The 18,237-nt window shown below is 40.2% G+C and overlaps 1 protein-coding gene across 1 annotated transcript; it reads left to right on the top strand.

Moving 5' to 3' along the window:
* The first annotated feature begins 617 nt into the window (after positions 1–617).
* Positions 618–18,237, top strand: KLF5 (KLF transcription factor 5). Its single transcript, XM_061170609.1, has 4 exons — positions 618–1,186; positions 3,558–4,431; positions 5,424–5,483; positions 16,478–18,237. The coding sequence occupies exons 1-4, from the start codon at positions 935–937 to the stop codon at positions 16,654–16,656; spliced, it is 1,365 nt and encodes a 454-aa protein (XP_061026592.1). The 5' UTR covers positions 618–934; the 3' UTR covers positions 16,657–18,237.

The raw sequence follows: 18,237 nt of genomic DNA, 5'->3' as shown, positions 1-18,237 counted from the left end.
TTGCTTTGCTAAATGGATATATTCAGTGCTAAAGATACACAGAGACAAGAGCTGTTTTTAAATTTATCACACCGCCCCTAGTTCTGCGCTAAAGAAAGTACATTTTGTATATTTAAAAATACACGCTCATTAAACAAAACTCTCCAAAACCCTAGCGCCCGCACCTAGCTGCCTTCTAGGTTTCAGCTTGTGAGTTTCAGGTCCTTGCACAACACCTAAGACCTGCAAAACTCTTTTTTCTCTCTAATCCTGGCAGAGAACAGTCCGTAGAGATCTCCCTCCACGTCTCCACCCGAATTCCCTCTCTTCCCCAGATTCCACCCGCTTCTTTCCTTCCTCCGCCCCCAGCTCCGCCAGCCCAATCTGTCAGAGAAGTTGTGTACAAACTGCGCGGCCGCCCTGCGCGCGAAGCTCGTGGCCTGAGAGGGGTGCGGTGTGCCCGGCGGAGGCGGAGCTCTGGGCAAGCTTCTCCTTTCTCATAGGCTAGTCGCTCCGGCCCTGCCGGCCTCGGGGCCTCGGGATTCGCCGGAGCGCTGCCAGTCTTGCCGGCGGGCCCCGCCCCCCCAGAGTTGGGTAAAATAGAGGCGGGCGTCAAGTGTCAGTAGTCGCGGGGCAGGTACGCGCGCTAGCAGCTCGCTGGGGGACACCAGCAGTGGCGGGAGCGGGCTACGGGGGAGCGAGGGAGCGTGGTGGGACGGGGCGGGGCAAGTGGTCGCTCGGAGGACATCGGCGTTCACGCGAGGCGGAGCGGAAGAGTTTGGGTTTTCGTGCGCGCCTTCAAAAACCGCGCCTGCTGTGAGCTGAGGGGTCCGCCCGGAGCCTCCCCTCCTCCGCCCGCCGCCCCGCGCCGAGCTCGCCGGCCCGAGCCAGCGTGGGCGACGTGGGAAGCTCGCTCAACCCGCACCCCGCGCCCGGAGCCGACCCCCGAGTTCCCATGGCTACGCGGGTGCTGACCATGAGCGCCCGCCTGGGACCCATGCCCCAGCCGCCGGCCCCGCAGGACGAGCCCGTGTTCGCTCAGCTCAAGCCCGTGCTGGGCGCCGCGAACCCGGCCCGCGACGCGGCGCTCTTCCCCGGCGACGAGCTGAAGCATTCGCATCACCACCCGCAGGCGCAGCCCGCGCCGCCGCAGCCGGCGCCGCCGCCCGCCGCCGGCCCGAGACTGCCAGCCGAGGAGCTGGTCCAGGTAGGAAGAGCTGCTCCCCTCCCTCCGCCTCCCTCCCGGGGCTCGGGCGTGTCCCGCCGCTGCGACGCGCGGGCGACAGGGGCCGCTCCAGGCTGGGGCGCGCGTCGGGGCGCACCGCGGCCCGGGTCTGGGGGGCAGCCCCGCCCTGCCCTCCTGGCCGGGCACTTGCTTTTCGCCGGGAGAAGGTGGGGGGACCTGAAGGGGAGGGTCCAAGGGGAATCTGCCCTGGCAGCTCTGTCCGGGAAAGGTTGAGGGAACTGGTGCTCACGCGCACCTTAGTTGTTTTTCTTCCACTCGGGGGATGAAACCTCGTACCTCACGCCCTACTTCGCTTCGATTCCGCGTGTCCTCTTAATCCCGCCTCCTGCCGCTGCCCCGGCCTTGGACTCCCCCCCTACCCACCCCCGTCCCACGCCGTCCCGGGTTCAGTGGAAACGCAAATCGGGGTGCTGGAAGGAGGCCTCTCGGGGTGCTAGTTTCATATCCCTTGGTGCAACCTGCTTTAGACGCTATCGTAGGGCTGCCTTTGGGAAACGGGAGTTGGAAAAAGCTAAGGTGGTGTTGGAGCGCTTATTTTTCCTTAAAAAGAAAGACAAAGAAAGACCGGGGGGTGTTGGTTTCTTCATGTGCGCGTAAATTTCCTCCTGGAGCCTCGATGAAAGCTGGCAGTTGGCTTTTACACTTGCCCGGCAGCCGAATTAGAGCAACCGCCTGTTTCTTTCGCCCACGCAGGGAGTCATATAGCCCAGAAAAAACTTCCCGGGACTTTTAGCCTGTCCCAAGGAAAAAAAAAAAATTGGAAACATACCCACATGCAAACAGCTGGAAGAGCTAAAATCAGAAACCACTAACCACCATGGGAGCGAAGTGCACGAAAGGGTTTAGTTCGGTTTATTTCAAGACGCCTCATTTAATAGCCCCTTGGTACACTGTGTATTTGCTACCCAACTCCTGCTCCGGAGGGTCTGCGAGTGTCGCGGTGCTGTGAAAGGGCAGTGGCATTTGTCAGAGAAATGACTCACAAGACCAGAGCGTTAATTTTTATTTTTAAATCGTGTCTATGCGGGAAACACGGTCTATATCCACACCGAATGATTCGGGGTCTGATTTGAAACACTTGAAATTAAGTAGTAGCAAAAAATGACTGTATGATTCACTGGTTAGGATGCCGCGGTTGATCGTTCTATGAGCATCTAGTTTGGGGTGTTTTGTGTGTGTTTGTGTTTTTTTTTTCTGTTGAAATTTCCTTTCAATGTAAAAAATTGTAGAAGTTTATGTTATACCAGGAAAGACGATAGCTGTAAAAGACTGAGGAGACCAGTTACAAGCTGGGTTGTGTCCTAAAAAAAAAAAAAAAATGACCATTTTAAAATGATTTGGTTATTTGTCAGTTTGCTGCTTAGAAGACACAAGAGGATAAGGATGACTGAGCTTTTTACAGAGTGAGGGGGAATGTAGCATTGGCCCACTGAGGAGCACACGATAAATCTTTGGCTGATGACTGTGCTGGCGACAGGCAGCCTCTCCCCACCCACGGGCCCCTTAGCACCACTCTACCAAGGGCATGGTTTTCCCCTAGGTAATTAAAGATCTGTTTTGGATAGGGATATGAATAGGAACATTTCATTATCATATTAACCAATTACAGAATCTGCTGATTAAAATCAACATTTAGATCAAATGGTGAAGGGTGAAGTTGGTTTGTTCTTTCAGTGGATACTGTGTTTTGCTCAAGACATTGTGTTTAAGTTTCCACTGAACTATAAAATGGAAAAGGCACTGAAATAGCCAAGGAATATGTTTTATATTAAATATTTTAGCAATATCTACCCAAGCAAAAAAAAAAAAGAGAGAGAGAGAGAGAAACTTTGCAATATTATGGTTAAGGTTTGCTGGTTTTTTTTTTTTTCTTTCTGTTTTAAACACTGAATTTACCTGTATGACATGAACAGAATCAAGGTAGTTTGGCCATATTACAATACTGTATTTCAGTTGCAAACTTAAATGTAATGGGGCAGGGAACCCTGGTTGTACGTGAGTGATGATAAAGTATACTTTATTATTGCATCAGAAAGGAATATTTTTTCTGTTTGCTTCCTTTTTCTTCTTGGTTTGTCTCTTTCACTTTTTATCTGGGGTTGATTGGGGGCTATTTTACCAAATACTTGTTAAACACAGTTTCGTAAGTTTTTGGTGAACCATTTTGTTACACAATTGACAAATAAACCTGATATGTTTATAAGCAACACTTAGGAGTTTGCCTTAGTACTTTTCATAAGGATTGTTGGGGGAATTTTTAGTAAGCACAGTTTGTCCTTCCTGAGATGATGAATTGGGTGGATTATACATGTTTGTATCTCTTCTTTTTTAGACAAGATGTGAAATGGAGAAGTATCTGACACCTCAGCTTCCTCCAGTTTCTATAATTCCAGAGCATAAAAAGTATAGACGAGACAGTGCCTCAGTCGTAGACCAGTTCTTCACTGACAGTGAAGGGTTACCTTACAGTATCAACATGAATGTCTTCCTCCCCGACATCACTCACCTGAGAACTGGCCTCTACAAATCCCAGAGACCGTGCGTAACACACATCAAGACAGAACCTGTTACCATTTTCAGCCACCAGAGTGAAACGACAGCCCCTCCTCCGGCCCCGACCCAGGCCCTCCCTGAGTTCACCAGTATATTCAGCTCCCACCAGACCGCAGCTCCAGAGGTGAACAATATTTTCATCAAACAAGAACTTCCTACACCAGACCTTCATCTTTCTGTCCCTCCCCAGCAGGGCCACCTGTACCAGCTCCTGAATACACCGGATCTAGATATGCCCAGTTCTACAAACCAGACAGCAGTGATGGACACTCTTAACGTTTCAGTGTCGGCCGCCATGGCGGGTCTTAACACTCACACCTCTGCCGTCCCGCAGACTGCCATGAAGCAATTCCAGAGCATGCCCCCTTGCACATACCCCATGCCAAGTCAGTTTCTTTCCCAGCAGGCCACTTACTTCCCCCCATCACCACCAAGCTCAGAGCCTGGAAGTCCAGATAGACAAGCAGAGATGCTCCAGAATTTAACCCCACCTCCATCCTATGCTGCTACAATTGCTTCTAAACTGGCCATTCATAATCCAAATTTACCTGCCACCCTGCCAGTTGCTTCGCAAAACATCCAGCCTGTCAGATACAATAGAAGGAGTAACCCCGATTTGGAGAAGCGACGCATCCACTACTGCGATTATCCGGGTATGTGATCCTACCTGGTTGAAGCATCGATACGAGTATTTAGTGTGTGTTTGTGTGTGCCTTTTTACACGGGAGAGTAGTGCTTGACGATAAAAAAAAAAATTCACCTACTCTGTTCTTGTCGCATCACAGTCTCTGTGCCTTACCCAAGTTTGTAACCGTTTAGTTACCTAGTGTTTATGTGACGTGTTAAAAAGTCTGGACTATTTGGATAAAAAAGGTTACTTTGGACTTTTTTCTCTTTAATATTATATACGTTAAGAGTCTTGCTACGTTTTCTTTGTTTACCATAGCAGTCTAAATTGGAGTTCTTAATTCTACATTAAGTACCCTGAAAAGGGATTACTTAAGTAAGGTAGGGGAAAATAAGGGGTGGGAATGAAGAGTAGGTTGCTACAAGACAGAACTATCTACAGAATAGATTTCAAGGTTGGTTCTGATAGCATGTGAACATACGCTCATTCTTGAATGAGATACGTGGCCCAAAATATAAATTGATGACGGTTATGAATAAATCTGCAAGTTGCTGGCATAAGCTAGTTTATGATTAATACAGGGTATAATTTATTATACATGATATGGCATGACATACTAAATGAAAAAACAAGAAATGTGGGAGTACAGAAAATTGCAGTCATCTTGGATAATGGTTTAACATTGTCAGCTCTAGAGCCATTAAAATTTTTTAAATCACTGAAGTATGTGTTACTAGTATAAAGCACCTACTGGTATAAACACAAATTTCCCATTTGTAACTTGGCTTGATTGCCTGCTCTCTTTCTGCTAAAGTGATACATGAAGCAAATCACATTATACCTTTAATCAGGTAGTAGGGGAGTATGCTTTGAGACATCTCTTAAAATTGAAGTTTCAAATACCTCCTTGCGTGAGAGATTTCTTCTTTAAAGCCAGATTTTAAACACTGAATCATCAAATGTAAAGATTGCAAAAAGATCTCCAGAATGACACGCTGTTCTTCTCCTTTATTTTAGGCTGCACAAAAGTTTATACAAAATCTTCTCATTTAAAAGCTCATCTGAGGACTCATACTGGTATGTTAATTTTCTTGTTAATTCTGTGAGTTGTGTAAACAGTATTAAGTGGTATTCACCCTTTAAAAGCCAACACGTGGTTTGATCTCTTCTTTCTTCTGTCAACTTTTATTTTTTAATGGCCTACCTTTTCAGCACTGGCTTGGCTCAAAATTCAGTTCAGTGAAAACGTTTGGTTCCAGGAAGGCTGACGGTTCCCTCACTAAGGCCTTGCCCTGTCACCTCACATAGAATTAATTGCTTGCAAACATAAACAACGATGTTTACTAATGGATTTTAAAACTTTAATGGCACTGCTATTCCTATCTTGAAGGAAAAAATGTAACTCATTTTCTCCCTCCGCAGCAAATCAGTTGGCTTCTATAAAACTATATCAAACACTAAAACCTTTTCTATTTAGCATGTAAAGCATAACTCCTGAATACATTATCTTTAGTTTCACCTTAACCTAAAATATCTGCGTTTAGCGTTGTTTTCCGTGCTTGGTGAAAGGTAGGGTCGAAATTGCAGAGTATTAAAATCAGGCAAAACTGGAGTCATGGTTTAAAAGTTACTCTACATCCTACCCCAGCCCGTATTTTATACATCGGAGAGATATTCTTATTCTAGCTTATATCTCATCCGTGTTGAACATGTTTAGCCCCTATAATTTTATGAATACATATCTTGTCAGATCTATACAGTCATTTTAAAATGCTTTTTCATTTTAAAACTTTACATCAAAACTCATTTGAGGACGAAACTAGGTGGCAAGCTGTAAAAGCCTCCAAGTACCCAAAGTATTTGCAAATATATAGGTGGTTACTGTGATTTTCTTAAAAGGATAGCCCTAAAGGGAGGAACCTATACAAAGTGATGGTGTTTTTTTTTTTTCTCTCAGTAAATGCAGCTTTAATCTAAAGTTCAGAGAATAAGTTTGCTAATAAAAGCAATGACCTAGCAAAATGTTTTATTCCATCATTGCTATGGAAACCAAAGTATTCAACAGCTCCTTTGAATGGGTTGTTGGATTAGTGTGAGGACTTGAATCTCCCCAGGCTAGATGTTACTATGGAAATTGAGTATTGATAAATGAAACAGTTATCTCTTAACTGCTGCATTAAAAAGTAAAAGCCTTTGAACAAAGGTCAGTGCTGAGATAGAGCTCTAAGAGGAATATGGCTGCAGACATTTTGTGTGCACTTAGGAAGTATTGCTTGATATCCCAGTGATAAACACTACTTCTTCAAATCTAAATAGCGTTGGCGACAATGTGGTAGATTCCAGGTCTTTCTGAGAAATTGCTTTTAAAGAAAAGACATCTCATGTATTTATCAGTGAAACCAATGGATTAATTCGGCCCAAAGTTTTTAGATAGAGACAAATTGATTATGTAAAAGGAAAGATCGTACCTCAGCAGCCCAAAGTAGAAGTTATATTTATAGTTAACAGCCGTTAAGCATATAAACTCAATCTGAAGTTTTCAGAATACATATGACAAGGCCATGAAAACATTCCCTATAGAAATATTAAACTATCCTTTATGTGTTATATATTAAGGAAACATTGAAAATGGGTTTTTACTTGAATTTTGATTAAGGAGAAGAGGAAATAACTTCGAAACTTTTGAACGATTTTTTTTTTTCCTTTGAAAGTCCTTGAAACAGGAGATAGAAAGGAGGGAACACGTTTCTCCTGAGGTTAAAGTCTCCTAATAAAAGAGGAGGGCGATACTATATAACGATGTAATCAACTGCTTATTGCAGGGATGTAGTCAGAGCATATCTAAATGGCCTTGCAACCCCTGTCAGGGTTTAGTGCTCTGAATGCTTATACCTAGGATTCTGGAACTTGACCTGCTGGCAGAGAAATTTAATAGTGGGTTGTCTTAACAATGCGCGTACTTAAAAAAACAAAAAAACAACTAAAAAGAAGACGTAGGTCTAGTTTGGGTCCCATGCATCGACTTTTTCACCAGATCATAAATGTGTGGCCATCGACATCTGATGAGTGAGACCCTGTAATCCAGTTTAATAAAGTTTTGTTTGATAGCCTTTCAGATGCCTTGGGGAGGGTTTGTAGCAGACTTGTTCATCTGGCTAAACCCGTTCTTGGGTAATCATAGAGCATTGAGGTTGTTTTCTCCTCATTTCTAGTTTCTAGACAATGCCTTTGAAAATTACCTGTGCTCTCTCATTGCATCCTCCCCACCCTGCCTGTTGTTTTTTAATGAATGTATCTGAAGCCAGCAAAATCTTTTTTTTCTTCTTCTTCCTTTAAAGGCCCAGGTATTTCTAAGTAACTGCTCTCATGTGATAGATTTTTGTTTCCTTTCTGTCTCCCGCCCACCCCCTGCTCACCTCCCCTGACAATTTGTTAGGGGACTTTAAAAACAATTTTTATGGGAAGGTCGATCTTGTTTTTGATTTCAAAAATAAAAAATAACTTTTTAAACGATTGCCATTTTGCAGGCAGAATGTGAAGGACCCTAGGATTTCTTTGGAATATAATTGTGATTGCTTTAAAATGTCAAGTTACCTTATGTTTTAAAAATGATTTAAGCAATTAAAACAGCCTATGCCTGAGTTCTATTTGCATATTCTGGATTTTTAGGTTGCAAATGCTTCTTGACTTACAAATTGAACATAAGGAAATAGTCCTTCCAAAACAAGACCTTTTTAAAAAAATTTGGGATGAAAGAGTAGAAATAATCAGTTTCTTGAACCAGAAGTCTCATAGCATTCAAGTTTTTCTAAGTTTATACACTTTGATTTCTTTATTCAGAAAGAATATGCAAATAATAAAAAGTTCTATCTTTATATGGGTAGACAAAATACCTGAAACGGATGTTTCCTCTATTCTAGGAAAAAAACTATTTCACTTAAAAACATGCTACGTCTTTATATACATGTGGTACCATACTTATAAGCCTATAGGGGTACCCTTAAACGTGTGTAGGGGTGTTTGTGTGTTATTTGTAGTGTGTGTATATACATGTCATGCCTCTGGTTAGAAATAATTATGGCTGCTTCTAGGCAACAGTGTCAAGAAGTGTATATTTCCAAATAAAATTATTTGCACTTTTAACAGCATTTAAATTCAAACATTCTACTGAAATTTGTGTAAGCCTCGTGACGTGTACAAGGGGCTTTAACCATTGCCATCATCTGAAAGCTGCTCCCAAGCACCTTTTTAAAAAAGAGATTCACATACCATTCTGCCCTTACAGATCAAGGTGACTGTTAAACTGATTCATAAATCAAAAAGAATATTCTACTGCAACCAGCAGTATAGTTGTTTCTGCTCATACATCTTACTGTCTTTAATTTTGTAGTGAAGATTTTAAAAACTTCTGAGCACAGGCTTGGGGCCAAAATATAGGAAAAAGTTAAGACTATATATAACAAAGAAAAATTTGCAAGAAACTGAAAAAATTTCTCATCATCTGATACTGGTTTCTTAGTATGCCTAAGAGTACCATAAGTTAAAATGCTGCTTTTACATTGAGTGTGGAAATTTCTTTGAAAATTGTATTTACACATTAGTAAAAAGTACTTACTTTCCAAAGAAAGAGTTCTGAAAAAGTAAATAGTGAACTCTGAATACAAATGTTTGAAATCTGAGTAGTTTTAGTTTCATGTATGGCTGTGCACTTAACCCTAGAGTATATACTAAAGCAGTTGGGAGAAGAGGGTATGGTAACATTTTAAGGTCATTGGTCAGCTGCCTGCAGCAGGGCAGAAAATGAGCATGTGTGCAGAGTCTGAGCGGCGCACGCACTGGGCCCCGGTATCCCTTAGACCCGGACTCTGCACGGGCTGCTACGTGTGGACTAAATGATCCCAGAACGCCTTGCCCCGGGTTGACAAGAAAAGGACCATTGGAAACACCCCACAAAAGAAAATGGAAGCATAAATAACATAACAACACAAAATGGACTGTGGGTGAAGCACTGTCCTGTTAGAATCTCACAGTGAGCTGTATTTGGGATTCCTTGTTTAAGAAAGAATTTCACAGTAAGCCTTGGAAAGATTTTGAGCCCAAGCCTACTTGTAAAGGGACTAAATTCCTTCGTTCTGCCTTACTTGCTCTGTAGAACACTTTCTTTTCTAATGGCATTTATATTAAGATGTTACCATGTATACTCTAAAATACAGAATCTCTGCTAGAGGTTTATTGCTAAGCATTGATTTTAGTTTCAGTTTGGGTACTAAAAAATCCTTAGGTATAAATTCCTGTCTAGTTCCTTGCTCTACACTTATTATCCATGAAATATATTAGATATGGATTTTTATTTTAAAATACTGACCATGTTGATAATAAAGGTATTTTGATTTGTAGCACTTCCCCACAAATAGAAAACATTCATAATGTTCTGAGCATGAGTTACTCCTTTTGTGGAACTGTGGGAAGTGGTAAAACACTTAAAAAATATAGGAAGGACTTCATTTCCTTAGAAAATGATTTAGAGCTGAAATCGGCATATGATTGTATATATGGCCTTAGTGGAGATCATGCAGTTTGGATCTAGAGATCAATATTGGTTAAATGTGTAACCTGTGTTATTGGTAAAGGTGAAGAAGTTTTGCAGGATGAAATTATTTAGTACTCAGTGATTTTTTTGAGTCTATATTTGAAAACTATGCAGGAAAAAGTATCACATTTAGCCTATGTTATATGTTACTAGTTAAACAGTCTTAAATTATTTTTGTTTGCACTTTGAAATTTATTTTCTGTATTGACAATTTCAAGTTAATGTAAAAAAAAAAAAATAGTGGCTTAAAGAGATTCTCTGGTTCAGACCCCTGGAAAGGTATTTATGAGCATGAAAGCTTAGAAACAATTTCTTTTTAATGACTCACTGGGAAGATTAAACTTTGCTTCTGGGACTTGTTCTTTCATCCGAAAAACATTTACATAGGAAATTGATTAAACATTGTTTTGAGATGATAAAGCTTATGGAAGGTTAAGAAGTATAATTTAATTAAGTAAACGTTTTTGACTGATCTTGTGGAGGATCCAAAGAGAATCTCTTCTTCCTTTTGTTTTTATAAATTAGTGGGAGAAGGTGGTTCATAGATGGATTAAATAGAATTGCTGAAGTTGAGACAGAAACGGTTAGCTGTGAAGGTAGTGAGAATGTAGTTTTTTAAAAGTAATGGTTTAATCACCAAAGGTTTTTACTTTGGCAGCTATTTTTAGTTCTATAGAATGTAGTAGTTGCTGACTTGATGACCTACATCTTTTCAGGTGAAAGATTAGAAACAAAGTAATGTCCTACTTCAGTAAGTGTCTCTGTAGCAGCATTCCTATTCTGTCAGCCTGTATTATTTATATTCAAGGATCTTTAACAACTCTGATTAAGGGTGAGTTACTGTTTTAGAAATACACCATAGGTAGCTTTCATTTAAAAACATCGGAGCGAAAGAAAATACTTTTGACTACTTTATAAATATAAACCTTTAAGAGTTGGGAAGAATCTGCAGGTCAAGGTAACCATGTTAAGTGCAAATCAAAGGAAAGGATATCTAGTACTCATTCAGTGCTAGAAAAATGAAAACATAGAATTTTTCTATTTTCGTTAGAAAGGAGAAGGTAAAATATTTCACCAAGACTTTGCTTTTTTAAAAAAAAATTCGGTTTGGGCTCTTATTACAAGAAGGTGAATCTGAATGTTGTCTTTTTGTCAGGAGACTCAGGAATTGGTATTTCATTAACACTGTCGATGATAGAGGTTGCTTTTGTCCAGAACCCTTAGGAGAAGTAGCAGAGAGGAGCTTAGGTGCCTAGAGATTGGTCCTGCTGGGGTAGAGATATCCTGTCACCCAGGATATCACGCCCACCCCTGTCCCCTTCAGGTGTGGCAGTTCCCTGGCTGCCGTTGGCCAGCACTAGGGGCTCCACAACTGCTTGGTTTTCATCAAATCCAGTCCAATTCTGGAAAAGAAAGCTCGTTTACATAGTTGATTTATCCTTGGACAACTTCGGGATGGATAATCAACTGATTCTGAACATGTCCTTCTGAAGAGGCTAAAAGTACGGCTCTCGCCTAAATGTACCTTTAGTCAGATTACACTCAGTGGTCCTCAGCAAAACAGGACCAGGCAAAGCTCTGCTGCAGGTGGGGTCGTGGAAAAAAAGACACAATATGGTGGCCTCACACTAGATGCTTTCCTGTCTCTTATACCTTCCCTCCTTTTTGTGAATGAAAATTCCCAAGTTGGTCAGCCTTGGGCCGAACGTGATTAACCAAAGGTGCACGAGGAGAAGTGAGGCAATAGAAGACAGTCTCTGCCTTTGAGGAACTTTCACGGCTAGTTAAGGAGGCAAAAATACAGCTATTTGAAGCCTTCATTCAGCAATATCTGTGCCAGTGTAAATCAGTCATTTAAATCACATTGAATTGATGATGGGGATATAGAGAAGTGGAATGATTTCTCTTGGACTGTTCAGAGGTTTTCTAGAAGGAATCAGGTGAGTCCGATTTTAAAGATAAACACACAGGGAGAAAGAAGGGAATTTCTTAATATATCCTTTTAATTAGCCTCCTTAAAGTGAGTACATTATTGACAGGGATACTATATCTAGTAAACATTAGGTGCATTTTGCAAATACTGGTAATACAGATCTTTGAAATGAACTGCCTACCCTTCCGTTGCCAGGTGTAGGAGATGTTCTGCAATGACCTTTAATAAAAAGATTTTTAATGGAAAATTACTGACATAGATGTATACAAATATGAATTAATGAGCCCAAATCGTCTTGCTTTATCTGTTTTTTAAGATACCCAACATTTCCCTATGAGTTTCTTTAATCTTGGGATTAAAGCTTCTTTTTTTTTATCCTTTTATTAGAATGTATACTGTTTCAGCTCTAAATTCCTTAAGTCACTAATGATGGGAAAAGATCTAATTATTCTTGAATTGCATGAAAATATTTTCCTCCTGAAATAAGAGCTCATTTTGAGCATCAAGGACTCAAGTTCTAAGAATTAAGCTTAAGTATTGGCTATTGAAATAATTTTATTCCACTTTAACAGTCAGAATAGAATATGGATGTTAAGCTCTTTGAGGCCAGAGACCAAGTCTTATTCGTTGTGTTTTGCAAGTCGCTTGGTACAGGTTACACTCATCAGTACAGGTTATACTCTCCTTTACTAAACATTGACTTTAATTTTGATGATTTTGGGCCTCTATCAAATATAATTGATTGGATTTATTTTTTAGCCATCAGGAAGGAAACCAGGTACACAAATTTGCTGTAACAAAAAAGTTACCTAAAATAACTATTGTAAGATAAATATTGCCATCTGTGATATTTTTCTTTTGTTAGAAGAATCTGTGTAGAACATTCTAGGGAAAGGCCTTGGTGTGAGTCTTTTGAATATGTTCAGCAGAGCAGAGAAACTTTTCCCATTCTATTGTGGCAGATTCAAAAGTCATTTCTTAATCTATTCAACAGAAGAAAAAACATCGCTAAAGACTTTTCAAATACTTAACAGACATGTTCTGCTAACCCACTGAAGTTCCTTTAGCCTGGGGTAAAAGAGAGCCATCATTAGGTGATATTTGGGGATCGTCAGTCCCAGCTTAGAACAGCTGTCAGGACTGCACAGGTCCTGAAAAGCAGGTCTCCCCCCACCGAGGGATGGCTCAGTCAGGGTGTGTGTCCTGTGCTTCAGACAGTCTGGGATTTCAGGCCTGCTCTCAGTCCGTTAAGCTAGTCATTAACTGACCTTCACAAGTGGCTTCAGAATCTTTAAATAAAGGTGAACAGTATCCTTGTGTTCCTTAAATCATTCATATATAGAGCGTGTATTGGTGTTTGCTAATGGAGGATGTAAGCAGGACGTTGAGGAAAAGTGGCAGGCCAGGCTTCTGAACGTGGAGCTCATCATTTTGCTTCTAACTCCTGGAGGTGTTGTGAGGATAAATGAAACACAAGTACCTGTGTTGGGACTATGCGCTTAGTGTCTGTTTCTGCCTGCTCCCTCCTTCTACTGGTGATGTTTTTGCTTAACATTAATTGACTTCATCAGTATGGACCCATATGTATGTTTAACTTAACAATTTTTTAAAAGATCAGGGATTTCTAGTAAAATAGTCCTAGTAATTTTAAAAGAGAATGAGAAAGTACGTATTTACTTGAGAGAATTGAAGCTTGTTTTACATGCTGTACAGATCTGTCACTTTTTTTTTTCTTTTTGCCTTTGGAAAGTTTCACATTAACAGCATGAGAACTTAAAAATACAGTTGATGTTGAAAGAGCTTAACTAAATATTTTAAATTGGTGGTATTGGAAAGAGATTCTGTAAAAATCCAATTAAACTTTTGAAAGCTCTATCTTGTTGAAATAACTTAAAGGAAGTTAGTTTGGTTTCCCAGAAGTACCATGCATAGTGTTTCTGGCTGAGGAAGAAAGGCCTGCATCTGCTATTTGGCCAGAAATTGGGTACCAGTTTCCTCTACAATGTTTTACTTGAGCCGTGTTGACACTTGAACAAATCCCGTAGAAACTGCCTCAAGTGGGGAATAGTTGTCCTTGCTTTTATGGTAAAGCCCTGGCCCCATAACTAACGTCCAGACAGTGGTAGTATTCTTGGCTGAATAATCTATAGATACATATAAATTGAGAGCAAAACCCCAAATGTTTTAGGAATTTTCATGGCTACCGTTTTTCAACCAATCAGTTAAGTAAACTTTTAAAAATACTGATGCAGTTTATTGCTTCCTAGCCAGTAAAAATAGTGAACAAAAAGAGTCTAGTGTCCCTTGTTTCTTAAATAAACTTTGAAAATTCAGTTCTCTTGCCATTTAATTATTCAATTCAAAAGACTAGAATGACTTCTTTTAAAATTGGGGCACTTTAGGAATTTTTTTCCTTGCCTCAGACATCAGAAATAGCTTTCTCTTCCCATTAAATGACAGTAAAGTATTTAACCAACATGTTTGTTTTTGTGATTTATTTTTCACGAGGAACAAAAACAAACACTTGTGTGCAAAAGGTTAATTTTTTCTGTTTGATTTACATCGACAAGAGTGATAGCTACATTTACAACTGGCATTAAGACGTTTCTATGTATTAAACAGATTACATGTGAATATAAGTGAAAGAAAAGTGGTTTATTTCTTGTTACTCAAAAGGTTTAAGTATATTAGCTTAAATTCTTTGAATGTACTCTGAGGGGAAAAAAAAACCGCTTCAGGTATTGAGGTGTGCATTTTTTTAAATGGCGCAGTAGGAACCTAAAAGGGACTTAAAAACACAAAAAATATTTGTGTCTTGGCTCAGAGGCAGAGAGGAGAGGAGAGGGGAAGGGTGGCTAAGGGGTGCACACCACAGGAGTTGAAAGAGAAATCTCCTGGGAAGTAACTGGTACAAAATTCAAAGGGCTGCTGTGGCCCTTCCATCTTTGTCCTTAATGGGATTTTGTTTAGGAGTCAAGAGTGGTTATCAGGACAGCAAAAATACATTAACCACGAGCTGTGGAAATCTCAGTTGATGTGAACAATGTCTTTTAAAATTTGGACTCAGTTGAGTAATCTTACAACTTCCTGAATATGATCCTGTTAAATCAGGCAGAAAGGTAGTTGGATTTCATTGCGGTACTAAGTAACCAGTGTTCAAAGCACCTCTTCCCTTGCAGAAGAAAACGTTTTAAGGAATTTAGGAGTTTGGCTATTCAGAGTTTTAAAATGCTATCCATATAAAACTCAGCAGTAAGCCAGCAGTACTTTAATATGCAAATTGACTTCACAAACTCTATTCTTAAACAAACTCATGGAAAATTATAACAAAATAAAGCAAAAATATAGGAACTACTAGTGAATGCCCAGTGAGAAGTTCTTAGGTTTGGGGGTTTATTTAGAGGAATACATGATCTTAATTAAATAGGATTAATTAATTCTAAAACTGGGAGTTACGACTGCCTTATAAATAGCAAGTAGTTTTTTTTCCAAAGGTGACATTAATTTTATTTGTATATCAAAAATATGCAATGATGCAGGGCAATTGCATGAAGTCAGAAGCTGGTCTGGAGTGAAGGGTAGCAAAGGCCTTTGACAGACCATCCGGGAGTTTCTTTGGGTGCCACTGTAGGCAGAATCCTTTTGGGCTGCCAATATTGAGTAGTTTTGAAAGATGAGCAACCAGCAAACTTTAGACAACATTAAGAATAATACAGATTGCAGGGGGTAGGGCAGTGGCTCAGATGTCAGTTCAGTATTTAAGTGAAGAGAGCTGTGAAAGAACAGGAGGATTGAATTAGAGGCTTTTCTATGTTACACATACAAGCTCCATGAGGTCAGGCATTTTTGTTTTATCCTAAGCATTCAGGACGGTGCCTGGCATATAATATGCATTTGGCACGTCGTTGATGGAATGAATTTTGCTTTTTGGCGCAATGCATTGCAAAGGAAAATTAAATGCATTGATCAGCAAATGTTAGAATTATTATGGCTGTTTCATGACCCTTCACCAAAGTGAAGTTATCGGTACCAGACTTTCTGATCTGGTTGAGGAATTATTAAATAGCAAATGCATAAAGCTTTAGCACCATTCAACTTTAATCTCTTTCTAGCTTTGCTTTGCTTCAGTCTGAAAAATGGGAGGGTGTGTGTTTGTATGTGTACTGGAGTGAATTTCAAAGAGCCAGTGCCCAGTCGTCCATTTTGGAAAGCCATGTGTTCAAGCAAACTGGCTTATGTGCTGGAAGTTTCAGTGTGGCTGATTCACAAACTTTTAGGACCACTTTGTTGAAGTAAGGGATCTCAGTTGTGGTCAATTAAGTTTCTAGTATTGGTGAACAGAATACTTTTTCTCTCTGTAATTAAGTGCTCTTCTGCAAAACAGTGACTCTGCGCTCGATGACGCGAGGGGTTTTTAGTTCGTCAAGGAATTCACACACTTCCCCCGCTCGGAACATGAGTGTGAGAGAAATGCCTTAGCAGGCAGCGCTGCCTGTGTCCGTGTTGCGAGCCACCCCTTCACCTCCTCCTCTTGGTCCCCTGGCGCAGGTGAGAAGCCGTACAAGTGCACCTGGGAAGGCTGCGACTGGAGGTTCGCGCGCTCGGACGAGCTGACCCGGCACTACCGCAAGCACACGGGGGCCAAGCCCTTCCAGTGCGGCGTGTGCAACCGCAGCTTCTCCCGCTCGGACCACCTGGCCCTGCACATGAAGAGGCACCAGAACTGAGCTGCCGCCGCCGCCCGCGTGTCGCCTGCCGCCGCTCCTCCACCCGCTTGGCAAAACTCTAAACTGCAGACTTAACTGTATAGAGAAAAATGAAAACGAAAACAAAAGACTGGAAATGTATATTTTGTATATTTGAGAAAACAGGGAATACATTGTATTAATACCAAAGTGTTTGGTCCTTTTCAGAATCTGGAATGCTTGCTGTAACCTGGCTTCACCCAGGCAGATGCCAATCATCTCAGACAGGCAGCCTCATCTCATTGGGGGTGCAGGGTGTGTTTGCAGTGTTCTTCCCAAAGCACCACCGTTTAATGTGACAGTGTTGAGTAAACAAGTCAGTTGGCAGGCACAGGAAGTCGGCCGGATTGTGTGTCAAGATGTTACTTGACATCAGAGGAGTTTTTTCAATACTAGGTAATTCTCTAGAGGTGCGCAGCATACCTGGCAATTCCAAATAGCCATTGAACAAATGTGGTTTTTTTTTTTGTTTTTTTTTTTTTAAATATGAGTTGCCTATATTTGCTATTCGAAATTTTGTAAATATGCAAATCAGCTTTATAGGTTTATTACACGTTTTCTAAGATTCTTTTGGGGAAAAAATCATAAATAATTCTTTTGAAAATAACCATGAATACATTGACAGTTAGAACCTGTGGTAAGATACCTTTTAAAACCTTACCAAATTCATTTCTCTAGGGGGAAGAAATAATCATTCAAATGAACTTCAAAAGCAGATTTCATGCACTGATTAAAATCAGATTGTTTATTTTAAATATGAGCGACATTTTGTATGAATTCTGAACTCAAGAGCTAAAAGATAGTTAACGATATTCAAAAATTAAACCTCTTACAATAAGCTGAACAGTATCATTTTTTAAAAAGACGGACTTATGTAGTTTTCACATGGCCATGTTGAGTTTATGATGTAGTTTTCATATATGGAAACATGGAATTTATGATGCAGGTTTCATATATCAAGATGTTTGCTCGTGCAGTACAGTTGGTTAAATGCCAGTTTATGTGGACTTTGCATGTAATATACAGTGAGACACAGTAATTTTACCTAAATTACAGTGCAGTTTAGTTAATCTATTGTTAATACTGACTCAGTGTCTGCCTTTAATTATAAATGACATGTTGAAAACTTAAGGAAGTAAGTGCTACACATATGCAATATAAAATAGTAATGTGACACTGATGCTGTCAACCAAAGGGCAGAATGAATAAGCAAAATGCCAAAAGCGGTCTTAATTGAAATGAAAATTTAATTTTGTTTTTAAAATATTGTTTATCTTTATTTATTTTGTGGTAATATAGTAAATTTTTTAGAAAATTTTCATAACTTGATAAATTATAGTTTTGTTTGTTAGAAAAGTTGCTCTTAAAAACGTGTAAATAGATGACAAACGGTGTAAATATTTTGTAAGAGGCTTCAAAATGTTTATACGTGGAAACATACCTACATGAAAAGCATAAGTTGGTTGCTGTTTTGCTTCTTTTTCCCTCTTATTTTTGTATTGTGGTCATTTCCTATGCAAATAATGGAGCAAACAGCTGTATAGTTGTAGAATTTTTTGAGAG

Source organism: Eubalaena glacialis, chromosome 16 (assembly GCF_028564815.1).
Source record: "Eubalaena glacialis isolate mEubGla1 chromosome 16, mEubGla1.1.hap2.+ XY, whole genome shotgun sequence".
Classification (NCBI taxonomy): domain Eukaryota; kingdom Metazoa; phylum Chordata; class Mammalia; order Artiodactyla; family Balaenidae; genus Eubalaena; species Eubalaena glacialis.
The sequence above is the reverse complement of the archived record's forward strand: the minus strand, read 5'-3'. Positions and strand labels throughout refer to the sequence as shown.

Excerpts from the sequence above, each read along its gene's own strand:
- KLF5 (XM_061170609.1), top strand. The coding sequence starts at position 935 with ATGGCTACGCGGGTGCTGACCATGAGCGCCCGCCTGGGACCCATGCCC. Across the intron at positions 1,187-3,557 it reads CAGCCGAGGAGCTGGTCCAG|ACAAGATGTGAAATGGAGAA; the intron begins GTAGGAAGAGCT and ends CTTCTTTTTTAG. Across the intron at positions 5,484-16,477 it reads TCATCTGAGGACTCATACTG|GTGAGAAGCCGTACAAGTGC; the intron begins GTATGTTAATTT and ends CCCCTGGCGCAG.